General features: G+C 36.7%; 2 protein-coding genes across 4 annotated transcripts; one reads left to right on the top strand and one right to left on the bottom strand.

The window, feature by feature from the left end:
* Positions 1-86: 86 nt before the first annotated feature.
* Positions 87-11289, top strand: bpnt1 (bisphosphate nucleotidase 1). Of its 3 annotated transcripts, XR_005204145.1 has the most exons (11): positions 87-406; positions 1508-1629; positions 2327-2431; positions 2562-2669; positions 3320-3368; positions 4874-4951; positions 5120-5211; positions 5291-5488; positions 6562-6667; positions 6857-7487; positions 10541-11289. XR_005204145.1 is itself a non-coding variant. In XM_037750720.1 (10 exons), the coding sequence occupies exons 2-10, from the start codon at positions 1510-1512 to the stop codon at positions 7006-7008; spliced, it is 1008 nt and encodes a 335-aa protein (XP_037606648.1). In that variant the 5' UTR covers positions 87-406; positions 1508-1509; the 3' UTR covers positions 7009-7875. The 3 variants fall into 3 exon arrangements, 1 of the variants encoding a protein (XP_037606648.1); XM_037750720.1 differs by lacking the exon at positions 10541-11289 and having other exon boundaries at positions 6857-7875; XR_005204146.1 differs by lacking the exon at positions 4874-4951 and having other exon boundaries at positions 93-406.
* On the bottom strand, positions 10391-17594 carry LOC119476983 (serine/threonine-protein phosphatase PP1-beta catalytic subunit-like). Its single transcript, XM_037750721.1, has 8 exons — positions 17445-17594; positions 14863-14994; positions 14020-14250; positions 13731-13835; positions 13206-13277; positions 12612-12763; positions 11914-12048; positions 10391-11587 (listed from the first exon to the last, which is right to left on the bottom strand). Exons 1-8 carry the CDS (start codon positions 17494-17496, stop codon positions 11483-11485), a joined length of 984 nt encoding a protein of 327 aa, XP_037606649.1. The 5' UTR covers positions 17497-17594; the 3' UTR covers positions 10391-11482.
* Positions 17595-20766: the final 3172 nt, after the last annotated feature.

The raw sequence follows: 20766 nt of genomic DNA, 5'->3' as shown, positions 1-20766 counted from the left end.
GAGGCTTCACTCCCATCTACTTCCGCTTTTGCTTAAAAGCCGTTTTACCGCTCACAGGTAGATTTGGTCGTTTCGGTGTTTAGCGAGGACAAAAAAGATTGACACACTTTCAATTTTTAATAGTTAAGCTGACGTTAGCGTCCTCTTTGTGCGTGTTAAGAGTATAGTTAGATGTTATTGAATGTCATGACAAGCTGGCTTGCTCCATTAACTCCCTATACTATTTGTTTCTTGGTTGGTCAGGTAACTATCTTGACAATTCATCTCTACTCTTTGGAATCAAAGGTCTTGCACTTCCGGTATCTCAAAGATTCAACTTGCTGCATCTGTAAGAACATTGTTTGTTTTCTCACCAAGAAAGAAGGAAAACAACTTGTTTGGTAGCTTCTCCTCAGAGTTATCATCAGTAAGTATTCACTCCACATCACCACCACTTTACTACTGGATATTTATTCATATTCTTGTATTAATATGTCTGATTTAGCTAGATATCAACAGTAGCTGTTAGCTAACTTAGCAGCTGCTTATTCTGACTGTTAGCTGTGTAGTTAGCTAACTTTAGTTTAATTGCTCTAAAAACACATTTAAATGGTACACAGACGTTGTGTGTGAATGTAGAAAATACTGGCTAAAGACAAAGCTTTGTGAAGTGTTAAGGTGAATCCAATTATTGCCACCTGTTCATTATCCATGCTGTGTAATACAACATTTTAAGAAAAATTGTAAAAGATAGATAGATGGATAGATAGATAGATAGATAGATAGATAGATGGATAGATAGATAGATGGATAGATAGATAGATAGATAGATGGATAGATAGATAGATAGATAGATGGATAGATAGATAGATGGATAGATAGATAGATAGATAGATAGATAGATAGATAGATAGATGGATAGATAGATGGATAGATAGATAGATAGATAGATAGATAGATAGATAGATAGATGGATAGATAGATAGATAGATAGATGGATAGATAGATGGATAGATAGATAGATAGATAGATAGATGGATGGATGGATGGATGGATGGATGGATGGATAGATAGATAGTAACTTTATTGATTTCGAGGGAAATTCAAGTTTCCAGCATCACAGTTCCATAGTGCAAAACATGTTAGTAAAAAGGCAGTACAAAAGTTAGTAGTGCAAAGTACAAAAAAATATACCAAATATAAAAATACAAGGAGATGAAGAAAACTGTTAAAAGTGAATATAGTGCAGGGTAACAGCTGTGTTACACGACTATTAAAAAAGTGAATATAGTGCAGAAGAGACTGTTAAAAGTGAGTATAGTGCAGGGTAACTCCAGTAGCTTAGTCTATGAAAGTGCACTGCATGCATTATTATCTGTCCTGCAGACAGGACAAAAAGGGATGTTTTTGAAGATGTCCTCAGCATTTTGGATATGGTCATTATGTCAACTTCATTATTAACTCTAGAGGCTGTATATTGAGGTGTGGTTCATGGTTTTGACTAACAGCTGTCTGTTCTGTCTCTCAGCAATGTCTGGAAGTCCTGCAGTGCTCATGCGGCTGGTGGCCTCGGCCCACACTGTGGCTGAGAAGGCCGGAGCCATTGTGAGGAAGGTCCTCCACAGTGGAGAACTTGGCATTGTGGAAAAGGTGGGACCAATTTAAGTTTGATATTTAAATCCCAGAACAAGTTAAAATGTCTGCACTACTGTCAGGATATAGCGACCGTTTTTTAAAAATAACATTTTTAAATCATATTTGCTCCAATTCTACTCACTGCAGCTTTAAAGGTCCTATATTGTAAAAAAAGTGAGATTTTCATTTTTTTTTATTATAAAGAAGGCATAAGTTCTATATAAATACTGTGAAAGTATGTAAACACTCAATCCACAGGGAAATACATACAGCCTGTATTCAGAAACTCTGCATTTGAAACAAGCTGTCAGGATTTCTGCCCATTTGTGATGTCACAAATACACAATATTTAGACATTGACACAATTTTAAATGTAAACATTCTAAATGTGTCCAAGTTTATTTCCAGTTGCAGTGTATATGTGAATGTCCTCGGCCGACAGGAAGTACACATGGACACAAGCTGTTGCCTAGCAACGCAATTCCGTAAAAATGCGCTAAAACGGAGCGTTTCAGACAGAGGGTAAATACAGGCATATTCAGGCAGACAGTACGAGGAAAATAATGTGTTTTTTGAACATTACAGCATTTAAACATGTTCTAGTAGAAACACAAAATACGAGTATGAACCTGAAAATGAGCATGATATGGGACCTTTAAGTTTGTTAATAATTTAGGAAATAGACTGAGATGATTTGTTTTCTCCTGCACAGACTGGAGCTAATGATCTGCAGACCCTGGCAGACAGACTAGCACAGCAGAGCATTTGCGCATCGCTGTCCAGACATTTCCCTAAAATCACCATCATTGGAGAGGAGGTGAGCACATTACGTCTGTTTAGTGTGTTGGTAAAATTATGTCCATGGACATCCACCCATACAAGAGTATTCTAGGCTCTATAGAAGGAGAGTGAAAGACTGATTATTATGTGTATAACTTGTTTATTAGGACCTTCCAGCTGAGGAAATAAAGGAAGATCTCATTGAGAGCGGCCACTCAGAGGAAATCCTTCAGAAGACGTGTCCAGCAGAATATATTGGGCTGAAAGAGGAGGAGGTAACTGCCAATATGTTCAGTTTAATGGGTAACTTCAGTGTTTTTCAACTTGGACCCTATTTTGTGACAAATGGGGGACAACAATTTCTGAAAGTGGTCCAGTATTGAGGGAGAACGCTGTAACTGACAGCCATGAAACAAGTTACGAGGGCAGTGAGCCATGTAACGTTACGTCCACTAAAAGTACTTGTTTTTGCCACTGACAGGCTCAGATTGTTGTTATAAGTGTCTGACAACATTATGGAAAGGATCCTACAGAGAAATAAAACTTCAAGACTTCTCCTTGAGCGAGACTCTTTCCATAATGTCAGACACTTATAATAACAATCAGAGCTTGTCATGGCAAAAACAAGCACTTTTAGTGGACGTAAATGACCATATAGCACCTCGTGAGCGGCTGCCATCTACAGCGTTCTCCATCAATACTGGACACATTTCAGAAATGTTGTCCCTTTTAGTTAGTTAGACACAAAAACATGGGGAAATAAGGTTGAAAAATACCCTAAAGTTACCCTTTAAGTTTGTAGGGTTAAGTAATATAATAAAATAGTATTTTCTATGTATCATAAATGTTAAAAAGAGGTGCAGTATAGTACAGTTGTATCAGTGCATAAATGTTCTTCTTCTGAGTGTTTCTTTCTGAATCTCAGCTAGTTGTGTGGGTCGATCCCCTCGACGGCACAAAGGAATACACTGAAGGTAGGCTCTTCAAATATGCTTCTGCCTCCAGATATGTGTGTGTGTGTTTGTGTGAAATGCAAATGTGGGCTGAGACGTTACTGTGAGCCATCCAGTTCTTGGCCCAGAAACTCACTGAACAAATACATTTAGCACTAAAGTGACTCCACCTGTTTGTGTTGAAGACGTTAAAGAACACATATTCTGGCTTTGCAGCATGTTGTCAATGCAGTCAACCTAACACTGCACCCTGAACCTTCTATCTATTAGCAGAAATATAATATAATATCCATAACTACGTTTTCATTGGTGTCTAATCACCTGAAACTTAGAATCGTTGTGTTTTCGTTACGTTAGAATGAGCCCTTCATCTCTACATAGGGAGCTGTTCCTCTTCAGAGTCCGCCATGTTTCTACAGTAGCCCAGAACGGACAAACCAAACACTGGCTCTAGAGAGACTTTCCCTATTTTTACGTTACCTGAAGGCCACCGTAGTTCTCTGACATGCTTGTGAAACTGCGGTAACGTTTTACCGGCAGCCGCCGTCTGACTTCCATTGCTCCTAAAATAGTGTTATTAAGTTGAGGTTGGCCTGTGAGCATTTTTCGGATTTTTCTGACTCATTTTTTTTTGGTTTTTTAAAACTATTTTCTGACATTTTTTCAGAATTTTTTTTTTTTTTTACATTTTTTTTTTTTTTTCTCGGACAATCTTTTTAAAAACTTTTTTTCCGCCCTTTTTTTTTTTTTTTTACTTTTTTGGACATTTTTTCGGCCTTTTTTAAAAAACTTTTTTTCAGACACTTATTTTAAAAACTTTTTTTCAGAAATTTTTCTGACATTTTTTTTTTTTACTATTTTTTTTTTTTTATCGGACAATCTTTTTAAAAACTTTAAAAATCATTTTTCTGGCTGTTTTTTTTTTACTTTTTTAAAACTTTTTTTCTGACATTTTTTAGGAATTTTTTTAAATTTTTTTTTCTCAGACAATCTTTTTAAAAACTTTTTTTCAGACATTTTTTTTTTTTACTTTTTTAAAACATTTTTTGGAAATTTTCGGCCTTTTTTTTTTTTTTTTTTAAAAACTTTTTTTCAGACTTTTCTGACATTTTTATTTTTTTCTACTATTTTTTTTATTTTTTCTCGGACAATCTTTTTAAAAACTTTTTTGTTTTTTTTTTTTACTTTTTTTTTACTTTTTTATGGAAATTTATTTGGCCTTTTTTTTTTAAAAAAAAAAATTTTCACAATTATTTTAAAAAGTTTTTTTTCAAACTTTTTTCAGACATTTATCCGGACATTTTCCCGTAGTTTTGGAAATCTGCAACCACACTGCTAAATAGTCTTTAAGTATTTGTATTGTAAAATGCTTTCTGTGCACCGTGTTGTTGGGTTGCTTTCTGGCTGTCAGAGCTTCACTATCATTTTTACCTTTTTCTTTCAATTCTTCGTGTATCCCTGCTTCTGCTATCTACCTGTCTCTCTCTCCGTCTCTCTCTCTCTCTCTCTCTCTCTGCTGACTTCAGCATCGAGGTGTCTCCATCACCAAACTGAGGCCCAGATACCAAACAAAGGGTCGGACACCTCTCAGCCTCCCTGGCAGTGTACAATATTAATTATTCTGCATGAACGAAGAAGCTTCTCTATAACTTACTGCTCTTTTCTTTCTGTCCAGCATGTAATTTCCACAATGACACTTAATACAAATATTTAAATAAAACTAATGGCTTCAAGTGGCTTCCATCTTACATCCTGCTATTCTCTGATTGAAGGGCTCCTGGATAATGTGACGGTGCTTATTGGTATCGCATATGGAGGCAGAGCTATTGCAGGCGTCATCAACCAGCCTTTCTACAACTACCAGGTACAGACTGAACTCAATGATGTTGTAGCCGTGTCCTAACAGCTCTCTCTCTGGTTAATTCAAACTTTTTCCTCATCAGCTTGGAGCAGGAGCAACTTTAGGAAGAACCATGTGGGGAATGCCGGGATTGGGCGCCTTTGGATTTCAGCTCAAGGAAGTTCCAGGCGACAGACGCATCGTCACCACCACACGCTCCCATAGCAACAAGCTAGTAACGGACTGTGTGGACGCCATGGAGCCCCATGAGGTTATAAGAGTCGGTGGTGCTGGGAACAAGGTGAGGATTTAGAGTTAACAACACGGTGAGGTTGTTTAAGATGTAAACTGGGATTTTACAGTCTTGTGTAGGGACGACTTGTACATGAAGCGTCAAGCGTAGTCATGTTTCTGATCTGGAATTATTGAAAGCTTCTAGTATTCCTAGTCCTAACATCTGCCATCACATGAATCTCTTTAGATCTAGATTTAGATCAGTATGTGCTGGTAAAAGCTGTTTTGTTACATTAAGCATTTTTCTTCTTGTGACATGAATCAGTGCAGCAAAATTGCTTCCAGATTTGATCCCATATAAAGTAAAATGAGCGTAGAATTACTGCCAATCTTCTCCTCCATGTTCTCTTTGTGTTTTTAGTAGGGCTGCCCCCTCTTAGTCGATTAGTCGACTATCGGTCGTTTTGGTCTTAGTCGACTAAGATTTCTTTAGTCTTTTAGTCATTTTTAATGTTTTTTTCTTATTTCCAAGAAACTTATGAGCACAGCTCTGGTAAACACGAGACTTAAAGTGGTGCTTTTGTGAAAAACTCACTTTTACTGATGTCGATTAAATCAACTAATCGCTTAGTCAACCAAGAATTTCTTTGGTCGAGGACAGCCGTAGTTTTTAGTAACCACGGCATCTTAATGCCTTAAAATCGATGATTATTGTGTAAAATGTCACATTTAGGCGGTTGAAAAAAACATCTATTTGTGCGTCATTCCCTCAGTTAAAGCAACATTAATATGCTGTCAAAATCTAGACTAACACAAAGTGTTCAAGCCATCCAAACTGGGTCTTTTAGACATGTTAATGTTTAAAAACCTTATCCAGCGCTTTGATGGAAAATGTATAGTGTTTTATTTGGCTTCTCACTGACCAAGAACTTTGCCGCAGTGACCTTTTGTCTGCAAATGTTAAATGCTTCCTGTAGCGAAAGGCCTTAGATTTGTCATTAACCCCAAACTGAGTTGTCAGCCAAAGGAGTTTCATGACAAGAAATAAAGACGTCTTATAGCTATAACATTACCACTACATATTTAAAAGAGCCTGTTGGTGTGTAAAGAGTGTTTGTTTATTGAATCATCTCTCTGCAGATAATCCAGCTTGTTGAAGGAAAGGCTTCCGCTTATGTCTTCGCCAGTCCAGGCTGCAAGAAGTGGGACACCTGCGCTCCTGAAGCCGTTCTGCAAGCTGTTGGAGGTAAGAAAACATTAATTTGTGTGTTTTAAAATGCAAAAATGTGTCTCTATGTACAAACTATAAAGAAAAGTTTAAACTAAGTCTTTAACAAATTAGCATATTTTATAGCCATGCCATAGGTTAAAATTCAAGCTTTACATTTTACAAAATGCACAGTTTTTTCTATCTTTTATTCATTTTCTTGTGCAGGTAAACTGACTGACATGCATGGAAATGCATACTGCTATAACGCTGACGTAAAGCACATGAATTCTGCTGGCGTTCTCGCTACACTACGCAACCACGAGTACTACGTTAGCAGAGTGCCACAGTCGGTGCTGCAGGCTCTCAAGTCAGCTTGAGGTCTGTCTTCATCAGAAAATCACACTAATTCAACTTCCATATATGAAAATATCATAAAATCAGAGCAAAAATAGAACACGATGATTTCAAAATCACCCTGGACATAGTGAACTACTATGTTTTTATGTTATTCAGCATTTAATTAATCAGAAGCAGAGAGCAGACTCAACAGCACCTTAATTTATTTCACTCGTTTCAAACAAACTCATACAAATCTCAAAACATCTTTAACATACTGTTTCCAACTTAAAGACTGATAGATTTACAAGGCAAAAGGCAAAATTTGAATAAATCAAAATACATTGGTTAATGTTCATTTAGAAGTTGGAATTAATTTACTTCATTCAATAACCATTAAATGGGAACACTGTATAACTAGCCAACAACAAACAAAATGCCATCGTCCCGCCTTGATGATTTGAACTTTTTATGACATCATGCGATGACTGGAAGTGAAACAATGTTCAGTGTGTGAGAGGTCAACATTTGCTGTTCTTTAAAATGAATATACTGACAATTATTTTTTTAATCCGGTACTGTACGTACCACAGCAGCGTTTATATTTCTGTCTGTCTGGGGACAGAGTTTGTCACCACGATACCGTTACAACCGTGCAAAAACTTTAAAGAAAAGAAACTTTACAGGCATGTAGTTGAGTTTAAAATGAAGGCTGATTTCGGAGAGGGTTGTGGTCTAAACCTTTTAAGCAGTTTACTACTTCAGCAAGTAGTAATTAGATACATTTAAACTAATTGGCCCTGTTTGTCTGCAAGAGTTTCTATATTTGCTTGAATGTATTCTGACATTTTAAATTGTACAGTCATGTGAATGTGTTAAATAAAGTTGTTCCAATTTATTTGCCTTAAGAAAGTAAAGTTTAATTCTCCATGGTAATAAAAGGGAAACTTTGAATGCTATAATTTTCAACCGGCTTAGTATCGATGCAATGTGGGTGGTATGTGCAAATGTTCAGCTTCCCTCCGTGTTACCGGAGCTCCCCACTCACCCGCCGGGTGGTAGCGAGCTATACTATGACATTTTTATGGCATACTATACTATCACGTTTTTTAAAAAATTTCGACATACTAAACTTTGACTTTTTATGACTTTTTTCAACAAACTATACTGTGACTTTTTTTTTTTTTTTTTTTTTACTTTTTTCGACTTTCTATAGTATGACCTTTTTTCAGAATACTATACTATGACTTTATTTTTTTTTTGCTTTTTTTGCTAAAGTATACTGTGACATTTTTTTTATGACTTTTTTTTATTATTTTGTTTTACTTTTTTCGGCATACTAGACTCTGACTTTTTCCGAAATTTTTCCACATACTATACAATGACATATATGACGTATAGTATGTCGAAAAACTTCATGGAAAAAATCATAGAATAGTATGTCGGAAGATTTCAAAGAAAAATTCATAGTATAGCATGTCGAAAAATGTCATGAACAAAAGTCATAGTATAGTATGTTGAAAAATTTCATGAACAAAAGTCATAGTAAAATATGTCGAAAAATGTCATGAAAAAAAGGGAAAGTATAGTATGTCGAAAAATGTCATGAACAAAAGTCATATTATAGTATGTCGAATAATTTCATGAAAGAAAAGGCATAGTCTCGCATGTCGAATACTTTCATGTAAAAAAAAGGCATAGTATCGTATGTCGAAAAATTTCGTGAAAAAAAGTCATAGTATAGTATTTCGAAAAAGTAAAGAAATAATAATCACAGTAAAGTATGTCGAAAAAAGCAAAACAAAAATAGTCATAGTATAAAATGCTAAAAAAAAGTTATAGTATATCAAAAAAATTCAGAATAGTATGTCGAAAAAAAAAAAAGTCATAGTACAGTAAGTGGGAAAAGTCCTGGAAAAGTCCTAGTATATTATTTAAAAAAAAAAAAAGTCAGTATAGAATGTCAAAAAAAAGTCATAGTACATAGTATGTTAAACCTTTGGTGCACTGAGGGACTCAGTGCACCAAAGGTTTAACCTTCACTTGTTACCTCCCTCTAGTCAAACATCAGGTGTGCTGTTAACCACAGTGGTAAGGAGGTGTGGCCCAGGAACAAAGAGAATTGTTTGTGGAGGGGCTTCTGGTTTGGTTTGTGAGGATAGATTGAGGAGCAACGAGGCTGCCAGGCAGACTTCTGCTGAACACAAACACATTTAGCCCATTTTTCTGGTGTTACCTCAACCACCTCAGGACAGTAGGGAAACCAGCGTGATCTGAGGACCATAAATATTGAACAACAAAACAAGACAAGGCTGGATTATTTTTCTTTCCCAACCCATTATCTGGTGAGTTTGATCTCTTTTTGGGTATTTCTTTTTTTGCAATGCAATGCTTTTTCCTGGCTCATATATTTGCACTTTGAAGGGAAGACTTCGAACCATTTTTTTGGTGGATTAGTTAACATTAAAGAAGACTAGGGCTGCACAATTAATCAAAAATTAATCGTGATCATCATTTTGGCTTCCCATAATTAAATGAACATGATCGACTGCGATATTGAGGTTTAAAATGCTCCACTCATAGAAAACTCCGCTGCATAAATCAAGCGCTTCCTAAACGCCGATCGAAGCTGGCCGATTTTCAGTGGTCCCATATTCATATATCCAAGTTTTTTGCCGGTCAAACACTCACAAAGCTGCAATTTTTTACAACTGTAAGTCCAAAATAAGCTGTAGAACAACAACCTTAAAACATCTGGAACAACTAACTTAATCAGACACTTCTTATATTGTAATTAGTTCCCATGCTGCTGCTCAGTCATCACAGTGATCGGCTCATCTGCCGACAGCATGGAGCACGTTGTGGTGCGTTCAAGCTCTACTCGGTAAAAATGAGTATTAGGCGATGGTAAATTATAACCCTATCATGATGTGAATGTGTCAAATGTAATTTTGTAAAATGTAGTTTTTGGCGAGAAACTTGAATAACTACAGTTGTTTGAAGTAGATGTTTTCACAGCAATATAAAATAGATAAAGAGAATTATGACCTGTCTAGAGGTAGCGTTAGGAAGTTAAACTTAAAATATATCAGCTTAAAATATATAATTAAAACTACTAATGCCAAGATCTTTTTAATCAAAGCAAATATTTAAATAAAAATACAGTAATTGAACCTTCTATGTATGAAAATGTCATAAAATCAGAACAAAAATAGAACACGATTTCAAAGTCACATTGGACATAGTTAAATACCAGCACTTAATTAATTAACCAGAAGCAGAGAGCAGACTCAACAGCACTTCCATTTATTTCACTCGTTTCAAACAAACTCGTACAAATCTCAAAACGTCTTTAACATACTGTTTCCAACTTGAAGACCAATAGATAAAAAATACATCGGTTAAATGTTCATTAAGGAGTTGTAAATGATTTACTTCATTCAATAACCACTAAATGGGAACACTGTATAACTAGCCAACAACAAACAAAATGCCATCGTCCCGCCTTGATGATTTTGAACTCTTTATCATGTCATGCGATAACTGGAAGTGAAACAATGTTCAGCGTGTGAGAGGTCAACATCTGCTGTTGTTTAAAGATGAATATACTGACAACTATTTTTTTAATCCCATACTGTAGGTCAGTTTCTGTTGTGGTCTTCACATTTCTTTCATTTACCTTCTTCTCTTGCAATAGCATCTCTACTTTTCCACACACCTGCTGTACTCACCAGACATTTTGGAAAATATACGCTTAGTCGCCTTCTTGCCAAATGTTAGATGAGAAGATCGATACGATAAGACGTTTTATATCTTGAAGAAATTGTTAAGGATTAAACAAACAATGTGCTAATTAAAGAGCCGGTCGGTGGATTTTGTTAACGGAGCCAGGCTAGTTGTTTTCTCCAGATACCAGTCTTTGTACTAAGCTAAGTTAGCCAACTGCTGGTGGTAGTTTCATATTTGAAAGACGGGAGTCGTGTTCTCTTCCCACTCCTTGCAAGAAATAAGCATATTTCCCAAAATGTAAAAATTATTCCTGTAAGCAGAATACTACTTCAGCCAATATAGAAGTGGCTAATGGCAGTAATTTGGTTAATCACGGTGAAAATGAGAAATTATGAATTTTACATCGGCTAGAGCAAAGAGCCTGTCTCAATCTCACAAGCGTGCATGCGTTCATAAAATCACTATGGAAATTGTTAATGTGAAAGAAGAGAAGCATCTTTTCTTAACCTCTTGTCCATTCCCACAAGAGTCTGGTTTAAATATTGGTGAATGGCGTTGAGTAACAGAAGTGAGGGTAATACATACCATGGCATCAAAAAGAAATCAGTCGAAAAAAATACCACTCACATGTTCTTAAAAATACCCACAGAACAAGCAAAAAAACACTCCTGGAGTTTTTGTTTACACCAACAAGCTGACAGATATTTCTGGAGTGTTTGAGGCAGCCTGCAGGGAGGTGGGCCAGAGACCAGCCGGGGAGGAGCAGGAGAGTCGGGGTCGGGCCGCTCACCTTTTTTTCGGTGCCTGAGCGGTTCGAGGCGGGGTGACGGGGCGTCCTGCATTCACCCCTCCGTACTGGTACTTTGCTTTTTTTTCCGATGGCTTCAGGATCTGACAGAGAGGATGATGGTTGTAAATTACCCTTCAAAACTGCTGTTGAACTGCAATGTTTAGCTTTGAGCAACAATTGGTTTTATATGAGGTTTAATAATTTTTCTATTAATGTTTGAGAATGAGAAATTTGGAAATAGGTTGTACATTTACAAGCTTTTGTACTTGTTTGTATGAGTGTGTAGTGAGGTACTGGTGCTAATGCTAGTTAGCTTTGAGAGTTGGCCATTGCTCTAAATGGGGATGCTACAACGGTCGTAATAAATGCATGAAAAGTACATGAATAAAGATTTATGTTACTCTAAAACAAACAGAGAGTTCTCTACCTGAAAGGAGCACATAAGGGACTCGTCCACGCTCATCATGCCGCCTGCGTTGTCAAACTCCCCGCAGTAGTTGGGGGCAGAGAACAGCGTTACCAGCTGTCGCTTGGCAAAGAACTCATAGCCATCTTCAACAACCTGTAAGGCAGCAGGATTAGAGCTGAAACAATCAGTCAATCAACAGAAGATTATTTATCACTGAAGTAATGATTTAAGCAAATTTGCCAAAAATAGACTGGTTTTAGCGTTGCAAATGTGAATTTGTAAGGCTTATGATAGTAAACTGAATATCTTAAGAGTTTTGGACTGTTGGTCATACAAAATAAGCAATACACAGACGAAGCAGTAAAATAACTAATTTCATGTGAAGAAAGACTCACTGATTTAATGATTTGTACAGTGTGTATTCTATTACCGGTAATGTTAAACTGAACTGATTATTAACAATATATTTGTTTGTTTCTATATTTGCTTGAATGTATTATGACATTTTAAACTGTACAGTCATGTGAATTTGTAAAATAAAGTTGTTCCAATTTATTTGTCTTAATAAAGTAACGTTTAATTCTCCATGGTACTATTTTGATCGTAGTCCTTAAAAGGGACAGTTCCTTTGCACATACCACTCACATTGCAACGATACAAAGCCGGTCTAAAAATTGGTAAAGTTTCCTTTTAAACCAAAGCAGCACAAGCGTTACCTGATGTGCTCGGCAGATGAGATCCAGGTCGTGACGGTTGAGAAACTTGCTGACCACAGCGGCCCCAAAGGTGAAGGAAACTCCCCGATCGTTCTCCCCCCAGCCCTGGACGTCTTTGTCTGGGTCTGACCACAGCAGGTCACACAGCAAGCCTGGTACAAACAGAAACAGTAGAGTCAAGCAGTCATTCACTGACATATGACATACTATATTATTACATTTTTATATTATTAAACTATATTAATATTTTGATGATATACTATACTATGCCTTTTTATATGATTTTCTTTTGGTATATTATACTATGAAATTTTTTATGATATACTATAATATGACGTGACCTTTTTTTACGACATAACATACTATGGCTTTTTATGACATTTTTATGGCATACTATACTATGACTTTTTATATTATATTTTTATGGCATACTATAATATAACATTTTTTATGACTTACTTTACTATGACTTTATATGTGACATACTATATTGTTAAAATGTAACATTATTAAACTATTTTTTTCTATGACAATAATATGACATTTTTAATGGCATACCATAATATGACATTTTATAATACAAACACAACCGACCTGTGTCTGGGACATCAGTGGGTCTCATAATGCGTCGAATTTGTTCCATGGACTGTAGATCAGGTGAGAGCCCTGAGGAGAGAGTGTATTATAAGTGACACACACTACAGAAAACCCTATGTGAATCAGTGAAATGTTCAATCAAAATGTGTTGACTTACAGGTAATGTACTGATGTGGCAAAAATGTTTTTAAAAAGTACATTCTCAATAGCACCATAATGTAATGCATGATTTCACATCCCAGTTAACACCTATAGTTACTTCACATATAATTAACAAATTATGTAATGTAATAGTAACATAGAAAAATGTATAAAAGATTACACGAATTATTCCCTAAAAATACTGTACTATTCAATATTGCTATTACAAAAAATATTATACCTCATTAAATACTGAACGCTGATAAATAATTAATCAAATAATCATCTATTTTAAACCTGTGTACAGGCACACTTTAATTACACAGAGACAATTGTATTATTGTATCAGTGGCTGCTACATAACAGAGATGCTTCACAAACCTCCGTGGCAGCAGAAAATCTTTTCGTCAATGATCGCAGCAATGGGCAGACAATTAAAACAGTCTGTGAAGGTCTTCCAGAGCTTTATGTTGAACCTGCGCTTGCCTGAGGAAAAAAATGAAGAAATGTGGCAGACAAAGAACAAATCAGACAATAAGCTATTGTAAAAGCATTTAACTAAATAATACTGGATTTCTACATTCAGATTTTCTATTTCTTCTGTGTTTTTGCAGTGGACAGTATGCACATGTAGCCAGCGCACAACAAACAGGAATGTTTTCCAACTTACACTCATCATAGAAGCCGTAGATGCGATTGATGGAGGCACACTCGTGGTTCCCCCTGAGCAAGAAGAAGTTTTCTGGATATTTGATCTTGTAGGCGAGCAGCAGGCAGATGGTCTCCAGCGACTGCTTCCCTCTGTCCACATAATCCCCCAGGAACAGATAGTTGGCCTCTGGAGGGAAGCCTCCATACTCGAATAGCCTCAGCAAGTCTGTGTACTGTCCATGGATATCACCTGGAGGGATATGTTAAAGGGGTCCTATTATGCTTCTGTGCTTTTTCCATTTCCTTTAGTGTGTTATATAGTTTATTGTGCAAGTAAAAGGTCTGCAAAGTTACTCTCCCCAACAGAAACACTTCTCCTGAACTGCCTGAAACACCTAGCTTGAAGTCCTGCCTATTCTTCCGTAACATGGTGATGTCACAAAGTAACACATTTGCATAACGGCTAGTTTGGCACACCCTTAAACAAAGCTAGTTAGAGCGTCGTCGCGAAAGCGTAGGGTCCCCCTCAGGTACAAATATTTGGCTCTGTCAGTCACGTTTGTACTTTTAGCACCGTTAGCTGCGACCCACTGGCTCGCCGTTGCCATGTTGAGAGGCATCAGTAATGCTCCCAATTCCATACTTAGCACCTTTAACTATTTGGTGGAAACATTTATTCTAAGCACCTTACAGTACAATGATTGCGTGTGTTTTTTTTACATATCCTGGTGGCCTCACAGGGCTTAAGACACCATGTTCACTTGATAGCTCAAAGTTGCCTCTAGCCATTAACATAATGCGTTTTCTCATCACCTTGCACTGGAATATATATGTAAACAAAAATAAATGGTGCTGTTCTCACCGCAGATTTTGAGTGGAGCCTCCAGTTCTAGCAGGATCGGCTGACTGAGAAAAATCTCTCTGGACTTGATGCAGAGCCCCCGAACCTCAGCCTCCGTCATCTGTACGACCTTCCCTGGACGACATCCTCGCACTGCCAGTCAAAAGTACAAAGACGTCAACAGTCAACATGGGCTGATCCCTTAAACAGGGGGTGAGTAAGTATTAGACATCACACATTAGGACAATTAGGCATTAAATAACCTGACACAGTGATCAGAACTAATATGCATCAAATTCAACAGCTGCATTTTCTTCTTCTTTATATAATTAAAGAGTCTCGGTTATATTTAAAAAATATCAACTGATCATAAATTACCTGCCTGTTTCACATCACTGTTTACAAACATTACTGGTGTTAATAAATGTATTAAAAAACTATCAAAGACTTAGATTTAGCTGTCTGTTTGTCCTTGTATTTAAACACCTACCAATTACTCTGAGAGTGATAGCATGTTTCTATCATGTGTTTTTCTTTCGACAGTGGGGTTAGCTACCCTTTTGTTTACATTTGCATCACAGTGTGCCATTAAAGAAAGCTGACCATTACATTTGCTTTGCTACTGGCCAGACATGCCATTTACTCCAGTCAACACGGGTTGTTATGAACTGGCAAGTACAGGAATGAACAGCTTGTTGGCTCAGTTGGAAGTGAGTGAGTGAGGGCGGTGTGGTCCAAGCAGGACAACAAGTATAGAGGGGAGCTTTCTGTATCAAGAATAAACAACATGCTTGTTTAGTGATGTTTTAGCGTAGACAATAACTACATAACTACACTAGCAATTAGAGTTGTTCCAATACTGATACCAGTATCGGATATGCGTCCGATACTGCCCAAAATTCAGTATCGGATGCATAAAAAGCATTAAAAATATGTGGTGTTTTCATACATTTTGTTTTGGCTAAATTATTCATTTGCCATAATCAGAATTATGTTATCAGCAAATTCTCCAGTTTATCTTTAATGCAGTCCAAACATGTCATACATCACTTTAAACCCATTCTTCCATTTGGATCAAATAGTTGGAAGTCATTGACAACAAGAAATAGACATGCATGTTTCTTCGTTTTAAAGGCCCCATATTATGCTCATTTTCAGGTTCATACTTGTATTTTGTGTTTCTACTAGAACATGTTTACATGCTGTAATGTTCAAAAAAACCTTTATTTTCCCCATACTGTCTGTCTGAATATGCCTGTATTTACCCTCCGTCTGAAACGCTCCGTTTTAGCGCATTTTAACAGAATTGCAACAGAATTGCGTTGCTAGGCAACAGCTTGGGTCCATGTTTACTTTCGGTCAGCTGATGTTATTCACATACACTGCAACAGGAAATAAACTGAGACACATTTAGAATGTTTACTTTTAAAACCATGTAATGGTCTAAATATTGTATATTTGTGACATCACAAATGGACAGAAATCCAAACAGCTTGTTTCAAACGCACAATTTCTGAATATGGGCTGTGTGTATTTCTCCATATAGTGAACGTTTTGATAGTTTAACAGTATTTATAAAGCACTTAAACCTGCTTTATAATATAAAAGACATGGAAATCTCACTTTTTACAATATTGGACCTTTAAAGATAAACTGGAGAATATGCTGATAACATAATTCTGATTATGGCAAATGTATAATTTAGCCAAAAACAAATATATGAGAACACCACATATTTGCAATGCTTTTCATAACAAATCCTAGTTGTACTGCAAATGTATTAAATTAAAAAAAATTGCAAAATAACTTTTTTTATTTTTATAATATGGGACCTTTAATGCAGTCCAAACATGACATACATCACTTTAACCCATTCTTCCATTTGCATCCAATAGTTGGAAGTCAGTGACAACAACAAATAGACATGCATGTTTCTAAGTTTGAATATGTGTTTTAGGAGTTAAAACTAAAATCGTAGTCTAAGAAATTCTTCATATATGTGTTACTGATTAATGTTAAACAGCTATGTGTGCAGGCTTTAGTGGTTTCCTGCTTAAAGGGGGCGTGTCCCTGGATAGTGGTAGCCGACTAGCTAGCTAACTGCCTTAGAGAGAGAATAGTTCATGTTACTTAGCAACGACAGAATTCCACCGTTCCATTTCGCGTTCCATTCCATTCTGATGAACACCACCCTGCGCGAGCTCTGCTACTGGGCTAGTTTAACCAGTTAAAGTTATACTACTAGTTAACATGAAGAGCTAACGTTAGCTCTCTTAGCTCTTAGCTGGCTCATTTTACACAACTTCTCCCTTTTTACACACAATACCACGACGTTAACTTACCAACATTAGCGAATAGGTAGCTACAAAGGGACTGTGACATCATAATAAGGTGTAACTTCGTCTACATTACTCCTAAAGCAGAGCGCGTTTTCACGTTAACGTTAGCTTACTGGCTGCTTGTGAACAACACTGATAGCTGAGAAGGCAAGATGCTGAAATGGTTTAACATATCGTGAAGTTACAGGTTATAAAACAGTACAGTCCCTTTTCTCTGTAATGAACAGACAGAGAGAAAGAGGGATTATCAGAATGCTGCGGTACCTTCCAGTAGTCGAGAGATCAGGCTGTCAACGTTCAACTCGCTTTCCGCCATTTTTCTGATGCTCACAGAGCCTGTTGCCAGATCTCGCGAGAGTAACCAGGTCTGTAGAAACAAGCGAGCTTACCTACCACAATATGAGATCACTTCATATATATGTATGAATTTATTTTGCATCCATTTTTAGCTTGTAACTTTACATTTTTCTTGTCAACTAAAGTTAAATTAGTAGAACATTTTATTTAAAGGTCCCATATTATAAAAAAGTGAGATTTTCATGTTTTTTTTTTATTATAAAGCAGGCTTAAGTCCTATATAAATACTGTGAAAGTATCAAAACACTCTATCCACAGGGAAATACACACAGCCCCATATTCAGAAACTCTGCATTTCAAACAAGCTGTCAGGATTTCTGTCCATTTGTGATGTCACGAATATACAATATTTAGACCCTTGACACAATTTTAAACGTAAACATTTTAAATGTGTCCCAGTTTATTCCTGTTTCAGTGTATGTAAATAACATCAGCTGACAGGAAGTACACATGGACCCAAGATTTTGCCTAGCAACACAATTCTGTTGCAATTCCATTGCAATTCCGTCACAATGCGCTTAAACGGAGCTTTTCAGACAGAGGGTAAATACAGGCATATTCAGGCAGCCAGTATGAGGAAAATAAAGGTTTTTTTGAACATTACAGCATGTAAACATGTTCTGCTAGAAACACAAAATACAAGTACGAACCTGAAAATGAGCATAATATGGGACACTTAATTTTTGTATTTCATTTTCAGCTTGTAACTTCACATTTTTCTTGTCAACTAAACTTAAATTAGTAGAACATTTTATTTCATTTTTAGCTTATAACTTTACATTTTTCTTGTCAACTAAACTTAAATTAGTAGAACATTTTATTTCATTTTTGTATTAAATTTTCAGCTTGTAACTTTACATTTTTCTTGTCAACTGAACTTAAAGAAGTAGAACATTTTATTTCATTTTTGTATTTAATTTGTAGCTTGTAACTTTACATTTTTCTTGTCAACTAAACTTAAATTAGTAGAACATTTTATTTCATTTTTGTATTTCATTTTTAGAATTTAATTTCATTTTAGTATTTCATTTTTTAGCATTTTATTTCATTTTTGTATTTCATTTTTTAGCATTTTATTTCATTTTTGTATTTCATTTTCAGCTTGTAACTTTACATGTTTCTTGTCAACTAAACTTAAACAAGTTGAACATTTAATTACATTTTTGCATTTTGTTTAATTTTTGCAAAGACCGTGAATCCAATGTCGGTAAGCCTCATTAAAGAGAACGGTGCTGTGTTTCTTTTATGTTTTTCAGTGCTAGCATGTTAAACCAGATCGGCATGACTTACAATTGCGGCAAACTGCATGCGAATCGTCAGAGAGAGACAGGAACGATACGATACGATAATACGATACAATAATACTTTTATTGTCAGACAGGTCTGAAATTTGTTTTGCATCACAGCAGCTCTGAACAAGCCCAAATAAGCAATTACTCGTTAGAAACAAGTCCAAAAATATTATATCAAAATTGTAGACTACCTCTCAGCGGTGGTAACGTGTCCCACATTGTCCCACACAAACATACTCTTTGTCCCACATTTGGTTTGTTGGGATCTAGTCACCCTATGCCAGAGCCTGGTTTTAGAGACGTTGCCCAAGACAATCAGGTCTGTAACGCTGTAAAGGGCCAGACGGGGCACAACAATGACTGCTCACTCAACCATGTTTCATATGGGTGTGGTTCAGCAAGCCCTGATGGCTGGCAGCCTGTCTTCCAGGAGTCAGAGAAAGAGTGTCAAACAAAGAAATATTTGAATGCCTGTGAACTGAAAAGGAAAATATGCACGCAGTGCTTACATAACCCTTTGTTGGTAATCAATCCGTGGTGATGTGTCTTATCACGTCAGGTGCCCACGTGGGGGTCAGACCCTGTACGGGCGGCTGTGGCTCAGAGGGTAGAGCAGGTTGTCCACCAATCGGAAGGTCGGTGATTCGATCCCCGGCTGCTCCGTGTCACATGTCGATGTGTACTTGAGCAAGACACTTAACCCCAAGGCTGCTCCCGAAGGCATAGCCATCGGTGTGTGATGAGTATTTAGATTGAATCCTGATGGGCAAAGTTGGCACCTTAGCAGCCTCTGCCATCAGTGTGTGAATGGGTGAATACTGACATGTAGTGTAAAGCGCTTTGAGTGGTTGGAAGACTAGAAAAGCACTATATAAAAGCAAGTCCATATGTAGGGTGGAGAGATTCGATAGAGGTGTTACCAGTTGTCTGACATTTTTATATGATGAATGCAATGTTCATTCTGGTGGAGGCTCTCTGACAGGACTGACACTGTTAACTCTTCTCTGATTAGATCTACATCTTTTTTTAGAAAGATCTGTACTTCATCTCTCATAAAAGCTGACTTAATCCTTTATGGATTCTCTGGACCTTCTGAGCCCTTACCTATTCAGGTACAAAGGGAGGAACTTTATGGTGCAGGAGGGGTTGAATCCCAAAGACCGTGATGCTCTCCAGCATGTGGATGTCCGACCTGGTGATATCTATTTCATCACATAGTAGTGGTTTTAAGCCCAACCATATCGTTTTTTTCATTGATGCCAGAACCTAATTTGATACCAAGGGGCGTGACAAAGCGTCAGTATACACACGTAGGCAAAATTGTTGGTACCCTTCCGTTAAAGAAAGAAAAACCCCAAATGGTCACTGAAATAACTTGAAACTGACAAAAGTAATAATAAATAAAAATTTACTGAAAATTAACTAATGAAAATCAGACATTGTTTTTGAATTTTGGTTCAACAGAATCATTTTAAAAAACAAACTAATGAAACTGGCCTGGACAAAAATGATGGTACCCCTAGAAAAGATGTAAAATAATGTGACCATAGGGACATGTTAAACTAAGGTGTGTCTTGTAATTAGCATCACAGGAACCCCAAAGCAAACTACAAGGACTTGGTTGAAAATAAACGCTACCAGAAGGAAACCATGCGCAAAGGTTTGTTTCCAGCAACATCATGTTTACATGCAAGTGTACTGCAACGTTTTAATGGTACATTAAACTCTTTCTGTAATGTGTCAGTAGTTCATGCTTTAATGAAGTCTGTGTGTGTGTGTGTGTGTGTGTGTGTGTGTGTGTATGTGTGTGTATTTATGATAGGTGTGGCAGGTGACTGGAAGAATTTCTTCACAGTGGCCCAGAACGAGTATTTTGACCAAGTGTTTAAAGAGAGGATGAGCGGCCTGCCTCTGAGCGTCACCTGGGAGATCAAACA

Source organism: Sebastes umbrosus, chromosome 18 (genome assembly GCF_015220745.1).
Source record: "Sebastes umbrosus isolate fSebUmb1 chromosome 18, fSebUmb1.pri, whole genome shotgun sequence".
Lineage (NCBI taxonomy): Eukaryota > Metazoa > Chordata > Actinopteri > Perciformes > Sebastidae > Sebastes > Sebastes umbrosus.
This window is presented reverse-complemented; position numbering and strand designations above follow the sequence as displayed.

Bases quoted from the DNA above. Each gene is read 5' to 3' on its own strand.
- bpnt1 (XM_037750720.1), top strand. From the start codon at position 1,510: ATGTCTGGAAGTCCTGCAGTGCTCATGCGGCTGGTGGCCTCGGCCCAC. The intron at 5,489-6,561 runs GTGAGGATTTAG...ATCTCTCTGCAG, and splicing joins TCGGTGGTGCTGGGAACAAG to ATAATCCAGCTTGTTGAAGG. The intron at 6,668-6,856 runs GTAAGAAAACAT...TTTCTTGTGCAG, and splicing joins CGTTCTGCAAGCTGTTGGAG to GTAAACTGACTGACATGCAT.
- LOC119476983 (XM_037750721.1), bottom strand. From the start codon at position 17,496: ATGGCGGAAAGCGAGTTGAACGTTGACAGCCTGATCTCTCGACTACTG. The intron at 13,836-14,019 runs GTAAGTTGGAAA...TTTTTTCCTCAG, and splicing joins CTACGGCTTCTATGATGAGT to GCAAGCGCAGGTTCAACATA. The intron at 12,049-12,611 runs GTAACGCTTGTG...GCTGCCTTACAG, and splicing joins TCATCTGCCGAGCACATCAG to GTTGTTGAAGATGGCTATGA.